General features: G+C 43.9%; 1 protein-coding gene across 1 annotated transcript in view; it reads right to left on the minus strand.

The window, feature by feature from the left end:
* Positions 1–15372, minus strand: part of LOC137377449 (dedicator of cytokinesis protein 11-like) — a 322059-nt gene that overhangs the window by 154430 nt on the left and 152257 nt on the right. Inside the window, exons 19-22 of the mRNA XM_068047028.1 lie at positions 13483–13575; positions 13266–13389; positions 10399–10520; positions 6072–6158 (exon numbers count right to left, since the gene is read on the minus strand). Of these exons, the coding sequence (XP_067903129.1) occupies positions 6072–6158; positions 10399–10520; positions 13266–13389; positions 13483–13575 (426 nt within the window). The remainder of the gene's footprint in view (positions 1–6071; positions 6159–10398; positions 10521–13265; positions 13390–13482; positions 13576–15372) is intronic.

Genomic DNA, 15372 nt, shown 5'->3' on the forward strand with positions numbered 1-15372 from the left:
GTGGCAAGGACGCAGAATGTACTCTGGGTGGGGGATTTCAATGTCCATCACCAAAAATGGTTCAGTAGCACCACTACTGACCGAGCTGGCCGAGTCCTAAAGGACATGGCTGCTAGACTGGGTCTGCGGCAGGTGGTGAGGGAACCAACAAGAGGGAAAAACATACTTGACCTCGTCCTCACCAATCTGCCTGCCGCAGCTGTCCATGACAGTATTGGTAGAAGTAACCATCGCACAGTTCTTGTGGACACGAAGTCCCACCTCCACATTGAGGATACCCTCCATCGTGTTGTGTGGCACTAGCACCGTGCTAAATGGGATAGATTTTGAACAGACCTAGCAATGCAAAGCTGAGCATCCATGAGGTGCTGTGAGTCATCAGCAGCAGCAGAATTGTACTCAACCACAATCTATAACCTCATGGCCCGGCATATTCCCCACTCTACCGTTACCATCAAGCCAGGTGATTAACCCTGGTTCAATGAAGAGTGCAGGAGGTCATGCCAGGAGCAGCATCAGGCATACCTCAAAATGAAGTGTCAACCTGGTGAAGCTACAACACAGGACTACTTGCATTCCAAACTGCGTAAGCAGCATGCAATGGACAGAGCTAAGCAATCCCACAACCAACGGATCAGATCTAAGCTCTGCAGTCCTGCCACATCCAGCCGTGAATGGTGGTGGACAATTAAACAACTAACTGGAGGAAGTGGCTCCACAAATATCCCCATCCTCAATGACGGGGGAGCCCAGCACATCAGTGCGAAAGATAAGGCTGAAGCATTTGCAACAATCTTCAGCTAGAAGTGCCGAGTTGATGATCCATCTCGGCCTCCTCCTGAGGTCCCCAGCATCACAGATGCCAGACTTCAGCCAATTCGATTCACTCTGTGTGATATCAAGAAACGAATGAAGGCACTGGATACTGCAAAGGCTATGGGCCCTGACAATATTCCGGCAATAGCACTGAAGACCTGTGCTCCAGAACTTGCCGCGCCCCTAGCCAAGCTGTTCCAAAACAGCTACAGCACTGGCATCTACCCTGCAATGTGGAAAATTGCCCAGGTGTGTTGTGTACACAAAAAGCAGGACAAAACAAACCCGGCCAATTACCGCCCCATCAGTCTACTCACAATCATCAGTAAAGTGATGGAAGGCGTCATCAACAGTGCCATCAAGCCGCACTTTCTTAGCAATAACCTGCTCAGTGACGCTCAGTTTGGGTTCCGCCAGGGCCACTCAGCTCCTGACCTCATTACAGCCTTGGTTCAAACATAGACAAAGGAGCTGAACTCAAGAGGTGAGGTGAGAGTGACTGCCCTTGACATCAAGGCAGCATTTGACTGAGTATGGCATCAAGGAGCCCTAGCAAAACTGAAGCCAATAGGAATCAGGGGGAAAACTCTCTGCTGGTTGGAGTCATATCTCGTGCAAAAGAAGATGGTTGTGGCTCTTGCAGGTCAATCATCTGAGCTCCAGGACATCACTGCAGGAGTTCCTCAGGGTAGTGTCCTAGGCCCAACCATCTTCAGCTGCTTCATCAATGACCTTCCTTCAATTGTAATGTCAGAAGTGGGGATGTTTGCTGATGATTGCACAATGTTCAGCACCATTCGCAACTCCTCAGATACTGAAGCAGTCCGTGTTGAAATGCAGCAAGACCTGGACAATATCCAGGCTTGGGCTGTTAAATGACAAGTAACATTCATGCCACACAAGTGCCAGGCAATGACCATCTGCAACAAGAGAGAATCTAACCATTTCCCCTTGACATTCAATGGCATAACGATCGCTGAATCCCCCACTATCAACAGCCTAGGGGTCTCCATTGACCGGAAACTGAACTGGAGTAGCCATATAAATAATGTGGCTACAAGAGCAGGTCAGAGGCTAGAAATCCTGCGGCGAGTAACTCACCTCCTGACTCCCAAAGCCTGTCCACCATCTACAAGGCACAAGTCAGGAATATGATGGAATACTCTCCACTTGCCTGGACTGGATACAGCCACTTGAAGGAAAATCAGTGGCAAACCAGTGGGAGGCATTCAAATGCGCGATACTACAGGCACAGTGTAGACATGTCCCCACAAAGATCAAGGGTGGTACTGCCAAATCTAGAGCCCCCTGGTTATCTAGAAGCTTACAGGGTAAGTTAAAGCAGAAAAAGAAAGCTTATGATGATCACAAAAATCTTAATACTTTAGAAAGCCTAGCGGAGTATAGAAAGAGCAGGGGTGAAGTAAAAAAGGAATTTAGAAAAGCAAAGAGAGGACATGAAAAACTACTGACAGGTAAAATCAAGGAAAACCCCAAGATGTTTTATCAGTATATTAAAAGCAAGCGGATAACTAAGGGTAGGGCCTATCAGAAATGTACAAGGGAACTTATGCATGGATGCAGAAGATGTGGGCAGGGTTCTTGATGAGTTTTTTGTCTGTCTTCACAAAGGAGAGGGTTGATGCAGACATTGTAGTAAAAGAGGAATGTGAAATATTAGATACGATAAGCATAATGAGAGAGGAAATACTAGAGGGTCTGACATCCTTGAAAGTGGATAAATCAGCAGGGCCGGGTTGTTAAAGGAAGCCAGGGAAAAATAGCAGATGCGCTGAGGATCATCTTCAAATCCTCACTAGATACAGGCAGGATACCAGATGATTGGAGGTCTGCAAATGTTGTACCATTGTTTAAAAAGGGTGTGAGTGATAGGCCAAATAATTATAGGCCGGTCAGTCTGACTTCGGTGGTGGGTAAATTGTTAGAATCAATTCTGAGGGACAGGATAAACTGCCACTGAGAAAGGCACGGATTAATCAGGGATAGTCAGCATGGAATTGTTAGGGGAAGGTCATGTGTTACTAATTTCACGGAGTTTTTGGCGGAAGTAACAAGGAGGATTGATGAGGGCAGTGCAGTGGATGTGATGTACATGGATGTTAGTAAGGCATTTGACAAGGTCTCACATGGCAGACTGGTCAAGAAAATGAAAGCCCATGGGATACAGGGGAATGTGGTAGGTTGGAACCAGAATTGGCTCAGGGACAGAAAACAAAAGGTAATAGTCGACGGATGATTTTGCGAATGGAAAGCTGTTTCCAGTGGTGTTCCACAGGGCTCAGTGTTGGGTCCCTTGCTGTTTGTGGTATATATTAATAACCTGAACTTAAATGTGGGAGGCATGATTAGGAAATTTGATGGCACAAAAATTGGCCGTGTTGCTGATAGTGAAGAGAGCCGTAGATTCCAGAATGAAATCAATGGTTTGGTTGAGTGGGTGGAAAAGCGGCAAATGGAATTCAATCCAAAGAAGTGTGAGGTAATGCATTTGGGGAGGGCAAATAAAGCGAGGGAATACACAATAACGGGAGGATATTGAGAGGGGTAGAAGAAGCCGAGAGACCTGGGAGTGCATGTCCACAGGTCCCTGAAGGTGGCAGGACAGGTAGATCGAGTGGTGAAGAAGGCATACGGAATGCTTTCCTTTATTGGCCGAGGTATAGAATTCAAAAGCAGGGATGTAATTCTGGAACTGTACAAAACGCTGGTTAGGCCACAGCTGGAGTATTGCGTACATTACCCATCACCACATTACAGGAAGGACATAATTGCTCAGGAGAGAGTACAGCGGAATTTACAGGAATGTTGCCAGGTCTTGAAAGTTGCAGCATTGAGGAAAGATTGGATAGGATAGTGTTGTTTTCCTTAGAACAGAGGAGGCTGAAGGGTGACTTAATTGAGGTGTACAAAATTATGAGGGGCTAGATAGAGTAGACAGGAAGGACCTGTTTCCCCCAGCGGAGAGTTCATTTACCAGGGAGCACAGATTTAATGTGATTGGTAGAAGGATTAGAGGGGACATGAGGAATAATTTTTTCACCCAGAGGGTGATGGGTGTCTGGAATTCACTGCCAGGAATGATGGTGGAGGCAGAAACCCTCAATTATTTTAAAAGGTACCTGGACATGCACCTGAAGTGCTGTAACCGGCAAGGCTATGGACCAGGTGTTGGAAGGGATTAGACTGGGGGGCCAGTTTTTCCGGTTGGCATGGACACGATGGGCTGAATGGCCTCCTTCTGTGCCATATTTTTCTATGGTTCTATGAAGACGATCTGGAGCAGCATCGGACAAAAGAGAATGGACTTGAATTTATATAGTGTCTTTCACAACCTGAGGACATCCCAAAGTATTTTACACCCAATGAAATAATTTCTGAAGTACAATCAGTTTTGTATTGTATGAAACATAACAGTCAATGTGCACACATCAAACTCCTACAAACAACAATGTCATAATGACCAGATAATCTATTCAGTGATAATAATGACACGAAATGCTTGAAATACTCAGCAGGCCTGGCAGCATCTGTGGAGAGAGAAGCAGAGTCAACATTTCAGGTCAGTGACCCTTCATCAGAACTGAATGATGAAGGGTCACTGACCTGAAAGGTTAACTCTGCTTCTCTCTCCACAGATGCTGCTAGGCCTGCTGAGTCTTTCCAGCATTTCTTGTTTTTATTTCAGATTTCCAGCATCTGCCGTATTTTGCTTTTGTATTGATCTGTTCAGTGATGTTGGTGGAGGATGAATATTGGCCGGGATGCTGGGAAGAACTCCCTTGCTCTTTTTCACATAGTGCAGTGGGATCTTTTGTGTCTACCTGAGAGGGCAGATGGAGCCTCATTCTGTATTATCTGAAAGATGGCACCTCTTGACAGTGCAGCATTCCCTCAGTACTGTACTGGAGTCTCAGACCAGACGATGTGCTTAAGTCTCTGAGCATTCAGTAGTGTCACTGATGTACATCGTCACTTGGTCCAAGTTTGTATTTGTGGTTATGACTGGGCCTTTCATCCATTTATTCATCTCAGGTTAAAATTCCTCACTCTGATGCTAAACTTCTAATTCAGTCAGTGAAGTTCTGTGGTGCCCTCCATCCAGGCCCTCTGACTCAGATATCTGGCACTTTAAATTCCTTTACAAAATAGGATCTAATTCCCTTGGTGCGGTTCCCACTCTGCTACAGAAATCATACAAGCACAGTTCCCTTTTAACTTCTATACTCTCCATCAGGCATGACAATAAATGAGTGAGAGAGGATGGAAAGCAAGGTTTCCAGTGGTATCGAGTGCCGTTCAGCACGAAGAATGATCAAAGTTCTTCCGGAGTCAGTGTTATTGAGTATCTGATCAGACACCTCACCACCTGTTACAGGTTTACATCTTCAGTGCTGTCAGCCACTTCCTCCAGTACAATGAACCCTGAAGCTTTCTGCTACATGAAAAGATTCTGGAAAGACTCGAGAATGGAATAGGCAGAATCCCAGCAGATCATACATAGAACTGTAGGACCTTACAGTGCCAAAGGAGGCCATTCAGCCCATTATACTTGTGCTGGCTCTTTGAAAGAGCTTTCCAGTTCGTCCCACTCCTCCCACTTTTTTCTCATAGCTCTGCAGTTTATCCTTTTCAAATATTTATCCAATCCCCTTTTGAAAGTAACAACAAGAAATGCTGGAAATACTGAGCAAGTCTGGCAGCATCTGTGGCGAGAGCAGAGTTAACGTTTCAGGTTTGTGACCCTTCAGATTTTCGCTTTTATTTTCCCTTTTGAAAGTAACTGTTGCCACCACCCTTTCAGGCAGCAAATCCCAGATCATAAGAAGTCATTGTGTAAAAACATTTCTGGACATCTCCCCCCTTTTGTTGGCCAATTGTCTGAAATCTGCATCCTCTGATTATTGACTCTCCTGTCAGTTGAAAGTTTCTCCCTATCTGTTCTATTAAATCCCTCATAATTCTGAGCACATCTATTATATCTCCACTGAACCTTCTTGCCTCTAAGAAGAACTATCCCAGCTTCTCCAGTCTCTCCACGTAACTCAAGTCCTCATCCCTGGTACCATTCTAGTAAATCTCCTCTGCAACCTCTCCAATACCTTGACATCTTTCCTAAAGTGTGATGACCAGAATTTCATACAACACATCATCCTCAAAATACCTTCCTGCAGCAACTACTACATCAACATAGGGATCTATGAATTGAACAGTATCTGAGCATTGGAGCGACTTACCTCAGTGTAAATTGTGGATACCAAATGATTTTTAACTTTCAGTAAGGGTTTTCCTCCATCTACCCATTTAATGTCAGGAATTGTGTGCTGCAGAATTAAAGGGGGGAAAAAAAGCATTTACATAATGCCTCAGAACATTCCAAGTGCTTTAAGTACAATTAACTAGTCTGTAGTTGCAGACACTATTGTTAACAGACATGGCAGCCATTTTGCACAGAGGTAGCCCCACAACCAGCAGTGAGATGACTGATCAGTACGTCTGTTCCAGAAGAGTAAAACATATGAAGAAATAGCTCTATAGAATGGTTACACGCTGCATTGATAATAAAGTGAATCATCCCACAAAATACTATGCTGGTCCTGTACAGTTGCAGCAATTTTGCTTCATTATGGAGAGTTTTAACAGAGGCCCCATATTTGGATTGGACACGGATCCCATAGACTTGTGAGTTCTTCCGGACAAGGTTCCCACGTCCCATCCCCCAATGGGCAAATACCCAAGAGACACTCAATGGCCATGACTACACACGAATACTGAACCCTTGAGCAAGGAATTGGAGGACAATCACACTGCAGAACCTAATCTCGAGCAGGAGTCATCCTCTTCGGGATGAGACATGAGGCAACAGAATTGGTGAGCAGGACAGAAACAAAATTTGGCGGACTGACATGCCAGCTGAAAAAGAGCATGCTTGCTTTACTCTTCTGGGCACCTGATTGCAGCTAGATACTTCATTCCTGCCCTGCCCAGCAGAACTAACAACTGGATTGTAACTGAACTGGCACACAGTACAGGTCCTACTGTTGGTTAGGCACCTAGCTCTATGCAGCAGCCACATAAACTATCTAGGATGATTCACAAACCCTGGTTAGAAGCCATGTCAAACCCAAGTCATGTGAATACAGGTCCATGGCATATACAACTAAACTTTGACATTTATTTCAGGCAGTATAAAGAAGACTATAATTTTGCTATTCTGAGTACAAACAGGCTTCTGGGAAGCTCTTGGTTTCAGTAATCTACCCAAATCTGGCATCAGCAATTCACACAGCAACTGATGTGGATCTTGTGTTTACAGTTTTTCCCTCATCTGTTCTGAAGTTTGAGAAACTGAGGCTCTTGATGAATGGTGCAAATGATTAAATTAATGGCATTAGTCAACGCAGGATACCAGTGTTCTCCCAGAACAGCAGGGCTGACAGAAAGACACTACTTTTCCTGTTAGCTGACCTAAATATGACCGTAGCCGATTTCAACATAATCTCGTACAATCTTTCGTTCCCTTCACATGATACAGTGCTGCACGGTAATAATTGCGACTGGAACAGCAATACTGTCAACAAAAGTCACCCCAAGCTCAAGAAAGATCAAGTGGGAATATGAACATTCCACGGAGAAGGACCTGGAACAGTACTGAAGACTAACATGGCCTCAGCCTTATTGGCCATTGATAAAATACTTGAGCAGTGCTGTAGGGAAACAGAAGTCATCAAGAACTTCGGGCCATTTACCGGACTGCAATAAACACAATCACTACAGTTCAATTTACAACACTCTAGCCTTTCAACCGTACTTGAACTCGCCTGAATTACTTTGTTTAAAGTATAGTCATAGCTTGTGCACAGCAAGGTCTCCCAAGTAAATGAGATTAGCGAGCAGTTGATCTGTATTTGGCAATATTGGTTGAGGGATATTATATTGGCCAGGAATACTCCTCAGTTCTTCACACAGCGTCTTTTACATTAATTAAACACGCAGGGTGTTAGCTTCACATCTCACCAAAAAGAGGGCACCTTCAACAGTGCAGAACTCCCTCAGTGCTGCACTGAAGTGTCAGTTTAGGTTAGAATCTCCATATAAATAGCACACAGCGGGGCATTGATGTACAATGGCACACCAACCTCTCCTCTCCTATTATATTTCTTTTGTCATGGTATCTTCTCCCTGACCATCCCTAACTAAACAGACCAAGACTCTATGCTCTCCATCCACTGATCCAATTGCCCATTTTCTGCCACTTTCACACTTCTGATTTTCCACATTGCTCCCCCCACACTTGGACCCACGCTCTCTCTGTCACCAAAACCTTTGGGCCTCAACTGTTCCAATGTAGGTCTCCCTCCTTCCCAGCTCCTCTGCCCTTTTCTTCCCGATAACTCTGTAACACTCTCACTGCAGGCTTTGTCCCCACGAGAACCCGCTAACTGTTACAACTCTAACTTCCCACCCTACCTTCTATACCTACATATCTGACAGATGTAAAATATGTTTAAAATCATTCCATACAGAAACCTAAATAGCAGGCTTTGAGTATTATTCTCACCTTGTTTTGTGGTTTGTTGTAATCCAATACTAAATGAAGAGGAATAACTTCAAGCTTTACAGCATCATTCACCAGTTCAGCCTTTGATATCAAGCTGTCTTCACTGCTCCAGCTAGTCTGCATTAGATCAACATCAGGTCCCAGCTGAGCTACAGCTTCCCCTAGCTCAGTATCAGAAAGACCAAATCGATTGTGTACAACTCTCACCATAAATTCTGTCTTTGCTTCTGATTCTATCCCTTTCCCCAACTTTTCCACTCTCTTGGCTCAAATACATGGTTTGCCAACTTTGGCGTTTGGCCCTGAGCGAAGCTTTAAACTCCACATCCTATCCAATAGCAAGACCACCTGCTTCCTTTTGTAACACTAGCCTCCGTGCCCATGTCTCAATCCCTCCACTCCCTTTATACATATCTTTGCCAACTCCAGGTCCAATTATGTCAACACTTCCCTTGGCGGCCTCCCATTCTTCACCCTGCACTAACTTGCTGCTTGCCCATCACTCATTTTCATTGACCTATGCTGGCTCTCTATTAAAATTAAATGTGAAATCCTGATCCATAAGTTTCCTAGTCCCATATCTCCTCCCTAGATGCTTGTTCTGTGATTCAAGCATCTTACCCATCCCTGCCCCATCACTGGTGAGGTTAGGGGGAGATGCAAAGATGCTTCAATAGCTTCAGTCCAACTCTAAAAATTTTTATTTCTCCCTCCATCTTCAAGAACTTTTTCAAAAACCAACTCTACAACTAAGCTTTCAGTTACCCACTATTGATCTGTTCATTCCTGGATTAGCATTTGCTTCCTTATATCTATTTTGTGAAGTGTCTCAGAATGTTCTCTATGTTTACATGCATGCAAGGTGTTATTATTGTCTACCTGATATATTGTTAAGGGGAAGCCAGAACACATCAGACCACATCAGTGGCCCGAGCCTACTCTGCAGGGCGGCACAGTGGCGCAGTGGTTAGCACCGCAGCCTCACAGCTCCAGCGACCCGGGTTCGATTCTGGGTACTGCCTGTGTGGAGTTTGCAAGTTCTCCGTGTGTCTGCATGGGTTTTCGCCGGGTGCTCTGGTTTCCTCCCACCAAAGACTTGCAGGTTGATAGGTAAATTGGCCATTATAAATTGCCCCTAGTATAGGTAGGTGGTAGGGGAATATAGGGACAGGTGGGGATGTGGTAGGAATATGGGATTAGTGAAGGATTAGTATAAATGAGTGGCTGATGATCAGCACAGACTCAGTGGGCCGAAGGGCCTGTTTCAGTGCTGTATCTCTAAATAAATAAATAAATACTGCTCTGCTTCATGGTCCTGTGGTTGCCACACAAAGATCACGGATATGCAGCTAAATGCTGCCATGAGTATGCTCAACTCCACACCAATTGAACGGCTCCCAGTGCTGGTCCTACTGCAAATCCATTGTGCTGCAACACCAACCTTCCTATTCACAAAGACTTGAAAAACCCACCGAGAAAACCTTTAAAATCGAGCTGGCTATTCTGGGAAACAGCAGCAAATATTCATGCAGCTTGTAACAACCTACTGTCCAGATGGACAGAATTATGGGACACATGCAGCACAATAAACCAACACCTCATCACTGACCCAACAGCAGAGACCCCTGGCTTCAACCTCTTAAAGATAGTGAAGCGTACTCAACCGAATCCACACAGGACATGGATGATGCAGCCACCTGCTCCAACAGTGGAAGCTGAAGGACAAACCAAAGTGTGACTGTGGCCATATATCTTAGTCCACGGAACATATCAACCTGACGGCTAAGATCTGTTGAGGGAGGCACCTCATTTCTCCACCCGGCATCTTAGGAGTCCATTGAATGCAGCCGAACAAGACATCCCATTATAAGCTTTGTCTGTCATATGAAAGTAGCAGTATTGTTAAGTATTGAATGTCTCCAGATTCCATACTCAAACTGGTAGAAGCACTGACAAAGAAGGAACATTTACATATGATCCTATTGTATCACCACCCATCTCACCTTCTTGTTGTCTGAACCATGATGGCCCAGGTATCCAGGAGGAAGGTTTGATGATATGGGCAACTGCTGCTCAGACGTGACCACTCTGCCATCTTTCATCAATGGCTGCCAAGCATAACCAACTAAACAAAGTACAAAAGAACTTGGTCACAAGAACATATCATTCAGACATTGGGCTCCCCATCATAGCATGTAATATAACCTATATACTGCAAAATCCAAAGTATACTCCACCTATTACACTTGTCACTTTGACTTAAAAAAGTGTCAAAAATCACTCTACAATACCCACATGACAACTAATATACAAAGATGAGACTTTATGCTCATTTTCAGACTATTGAGCAGTGTGAACATTACAAATCAGTTCATTAGAACTGAGTCAATTTGATTAACATTTAATAAAGACGATGCAATCTTTAGCGATGTTACGTGTTTGAAGTTATGGGCGGCACAGTGGCGCAGTGGTTAGCACTGCAGCCTCACAGCTCCAGCGACCCGGGTTCAATTCTGGGTACTGCCTGTGTGGAGTTTGCAAGTTCTCCCTGTGTCTGCGTGGGTTTTCTCCGGGTGCTCCGGTTTCCTCCCACAAGCCAAAAGACTTGCAGGTTGACAGGTAAATTGGCCATTATAAATTGTCACTAGTATAGGTAGGTGGTAGGGAAATATAGGGACAGGTGGGGATGTTTGGTAGGAATATAGGATTAGTATAAATGGGTGGTTGATGTTCGGCACAGACTCAGTGGGCTGAAGGGCCTGTTTCAGTGCTGTATCTCTAATCTTAAACCTGAAACTCTATGGTTGCAAAAAACAATGTAAAATTCACCTTTCTTTAAGAGTCTATACGTGCACTGTAGGTTAAAAATGATAGAACAAATGTACTCCTATTCAGAATTTGTTAAACCTCTCTACGATATTTATTTCCCATTGTCAGCTTTATTTGCATGAAACTTATCTGACAAAGAATTTCTAACACCTTGCTAACTTCCTCCAAACACCAGTGAAGCCACAGCACTGTACAGTCTACATCAGGCAGTTAATAAGTGTAATGAGCCATTATGGATTAGCAATCAATACTGCCTTCCCAAGAACAAACAAAACAAGGCCTATATTTAAATGACAATAAAACAAACCTGCAAACATTACATTTAATGGCAGCAAAAGCATTGATTGGTGGAGAAGTGTACTAAGTTCTACAATCATTCAGTGCAGCCACTGTACTTCAGTTGCTTACTTATTTCAATAGATGGTGTTTTGAAATAACATTTTGGGCCTATTAAAGAAAGAGTTTGCATTTCTATAATGCCTTTCACAACTTCAGGACATCCCTAAGTGCTTTACCACCAATGAAGTAGTTTTGAAATGTAGTCATCCTTGTAATGTAGGAAACACAGTGACTAATTTGTGCACTGCAAGGTCTCAAAAATAATGACTAGATAACCTCTTATAATATTGGTTGAAGGATACATATTGGCCAGGATGCCAAGAAAAAGCCTGCTCTTCTTCACAATAGTGCCATCAGATCTTTTATGTCAACCTGAGAGGGCAGACTGGGCCTCAGTCTAATATCTCATCTGAAAGGCGGCACCTCCAACAATGCAGCACTCCCTCAGTACTGCACTAGAGAATCAGATTATGTGCTCAACTGAATGCAGTGGGGTTTGAGCCCACCACCTTCGGATTCAAGGGTGAGAGTATTACCACTCAGCCATGGCTACCATCAAAAGAGTGGTTCTAGCAATTTACAGAACCTTTTTTTAACCTTCAGTTTCATAGTAGGCTTCACTCCTTAGTAGTTTCCAACTCAATTAATATTTGTGCAAGAGACATTTTGTCTCAATCCAAGTTCAAATGATAACAGAGTTGGAACTCAAAGGCAAGAACGCCCTGGTTTTCCCTCAGATCAGACAGTGACCACCCCCCCACCACTCCCCCAACCTTTTCATATCTCACATAGAAGCCTAGACAATGAATGTTGGGAGAATGCTCTTTAACCACACCCATCACAGACGAACCTTCTCGTGACCCCAGCAAGTGTCCAGCCATACAGCCATTCCATGGCTGATATCTGCTCTTCCGAGCTCAGAGACGCTGATGGTAGTTACACTGCCCTCACAATGCCTTTAGCTGAGATGAGCTAACTGACTGTTCCCTAGGGCTGTTCAGCACACCTCCACCGACCAATGCTTTTCCTGCCATTAAATGTAATGTACCCAGGGTTTACACCTTGTTGAATTTGTTCTTGGGAAGGCAGTAGTTACTGCCCATCCATAGTCGCCCTGAGGGTACTAAGAGTCAACCTCATAGCGTGTGGAACTGGAGTCACATGCAAGCCTAGACCAAGTAAGGACAGCAGGTTCCCTTCCTTAGAGGACAATAGTGAACTAGTTGGGTTTTTGCAACAAACTGACAACTTCATGGTCACATTTAGTAGTGTCAGTCCACAAATTACCAGGTTTACCAGGTAAGGGTAACACCTTTCCTTCCTGAAGAGCAGTAGTGAGATCATTAGGTTTTTACCAAAACAGTAACTTTTATGATCATCACCAGGTTCAGCAGCCCACATATTACCAGATTTACTGAATTCAATTTCACAACTGGAGCTCTTAGTTTCTGGCCCAGTACCACTGGGCTACCAAACCCATGGTGTTTAAAACAACAAAGCTAGTTTGCAGTAAAAACACAAAGTGCGGGAAATACTCAGCAGGTCTGCCACATCTGTGGAGAGAGAAACAGAGTTAATGTTTCAAGTCGATGACCTTTTGGTTATTTGTTTTATTAGAAATGTTCAACTTTTAAATGTGCAGACACTACACATCAGACACTATCTCAGTTACTTTTTGGCATATGGCTGACCTGACACTTACCCTGTGACTCAATGCTTTCACGTTTCTTGGTCGTGCCCTTGCTGTTTATGTCACAGCTGATGTGGTAAAAGGTGAACAGTAGGTGATGCTTCTCATGGAGATGCACAGGCAGCTCAATTTTAATCTATAAGGATGGATTGGACACTCAACATTAGAAGTTATAGAGAAGCTATAAATTCACTTTCTATGCAGAAAACAAAATATAAAGTTGATTTACCTCACTGTAGAATTCTGGACACTGCTGATGATGCAAAACTGTTGCATAAACTTTGTTTGTGAAAACATGATCTCCCGGCTTTCCGTAGATACACTGAAGGAAATTGTGAAAAGGTTAATGCTCCGGTTTACATCTACAGCTTCTTTAATAGAAACTACAAAACTAACCACTCACAACAATATGGATGGGCAGGTTAACTGTCAGATAAGGAGATCTGCAAGTGTGTCGCACAATGATATAACACGTTCAACGTGAAGTGTTACTGATGTGGGAACTTCTACTGTCCCACATACCCAACACAGTGGGCCAATATAAACCTGCCAAAAATGTAGCAAAATAATATCGTAGGAACAGAAAGAGGCCATTCAGCCCCTCGAGTCTGCTCTGCCATTCAATTAGACCACGGCCAATCTGTACATCAACTCCATTTACCTGCCTTAGCTCCATATTCCTTGATACCCTTATCTGATAAAAATCTCGAGATCTCAGACTTGAAAGCTTCAACTGTCCCCCAGAAACCACAGCCTTTTGCGAGAAGAATGCTCCATATTTCTATTACTCTGTGTGAAAAGCATGCTTCCTAATTTCACTCCCAAATGGTTTAGCTCTAATTTTAGGACTTGTTCCCCTTGTTCTAGATTCACCCATCAGATGAAGTAGTTTATCTAATTCAGGATCTAGCACTAGCTTGTCATAATGTTAACATATGAAGAAGTCAACCCTATAGTATCAAACTTACTGCAATTTCTCTTTCACAAGCACATTGTTTACTTCATTTGTGAAGCAAGTTTGCATGATTCATTCGCAACAGTCACTCAAGAGATGCAGGTTCCTTCACACCCTACTTAACTTCTATACAGCATTTCCATGTGATAGGAAGTGTAACAGGTAATGTGTGGCTTGCGTTAACAGGGGTTATTTTCAAATCATTATTTCATAAACTCCAAATCAATCTTAAACATCCATCACCAACCCTCCCTATCCCACCAGTGGCACACCATGGCTGCAGTGTGTACGGTCTACAGGATACACTGCAGTAACTCGCCAAAACTGAACAGCACCTCTCAAACCCGCGACCTCGACCATCTAGAAAAACAAGGGCAGCAGACACCTGCAAGTTCCCCTCCAAGTCACTCACCATTCTGACTTGGAACTATATCGCCATTCCATCACTGTCACTGGGTCAAAATCTTGAAACTCCCTTCTTAACAGCACTGTGGGTGTACCTACCCCACATGGACTGCAGCAGTTCAAGAAGGCTGCTCACCCCCACCTTCTCAAGGGCAATTAGGGATGGACAATAAATGTTGGTCTTGCCAGTGACGCCCAAATTCCAAGAATGAATAATAACAAAAACTTTTCGTGGTGTTAACTCTGAAGTGAATAACAAAATCCATAATTTGGAGACAATGAGACAGGGAACTAAATCGAGAGGTGACGGGAGAAGCACATGATCCACAACACACAGCCTTAACAACTGATTCTGTTCAGTACTGTCAGTTGTTTCCCATTTCTCACCAACTGCCCCTCATCTGTGCTGCTGCTAACTTCCAAACTGTTGTTGTCTCACTACTTTCACTCTAGGATGCCCTTACCTATGTTCAATCAAACTTTCGGTTACAGGTTATTGTTAACAAATTATGCCTCTGCAATTTAAACCTGGTGGCTGTTGAAGCACTAAAACATTTTCCCTCAAGCTAGGGTTTCTCACTTCCCTTTAAAAACCACCTCCCGTGATAAGCCCAGTGCTTGCTGACCTACACTGGCTCCCAGTCCACCAACATCTCCATTTGAAAATCAAAGTGACTCCTGACAATGCAGAACATGTGCAGAGTGATCGCAGACATCATCAGTGAGTGCGCACGTTTGCCAGCATGCCAGTATGAACGT

Source organism: Heterodontus francisci, chromosome 15 (assembly GCF_036365525.1).
Source record: "Heterodontus francisci isolate sHetFra1 chromosome 15, sHetFra1.hap1, whole genome shotgun sequence".
NCBI lineage: Eukaryota > Metazoa > Chordata > Chondrichthyes > Heterodontiformes > Heterodontidae > Heterodontus > Heterodontus francisci.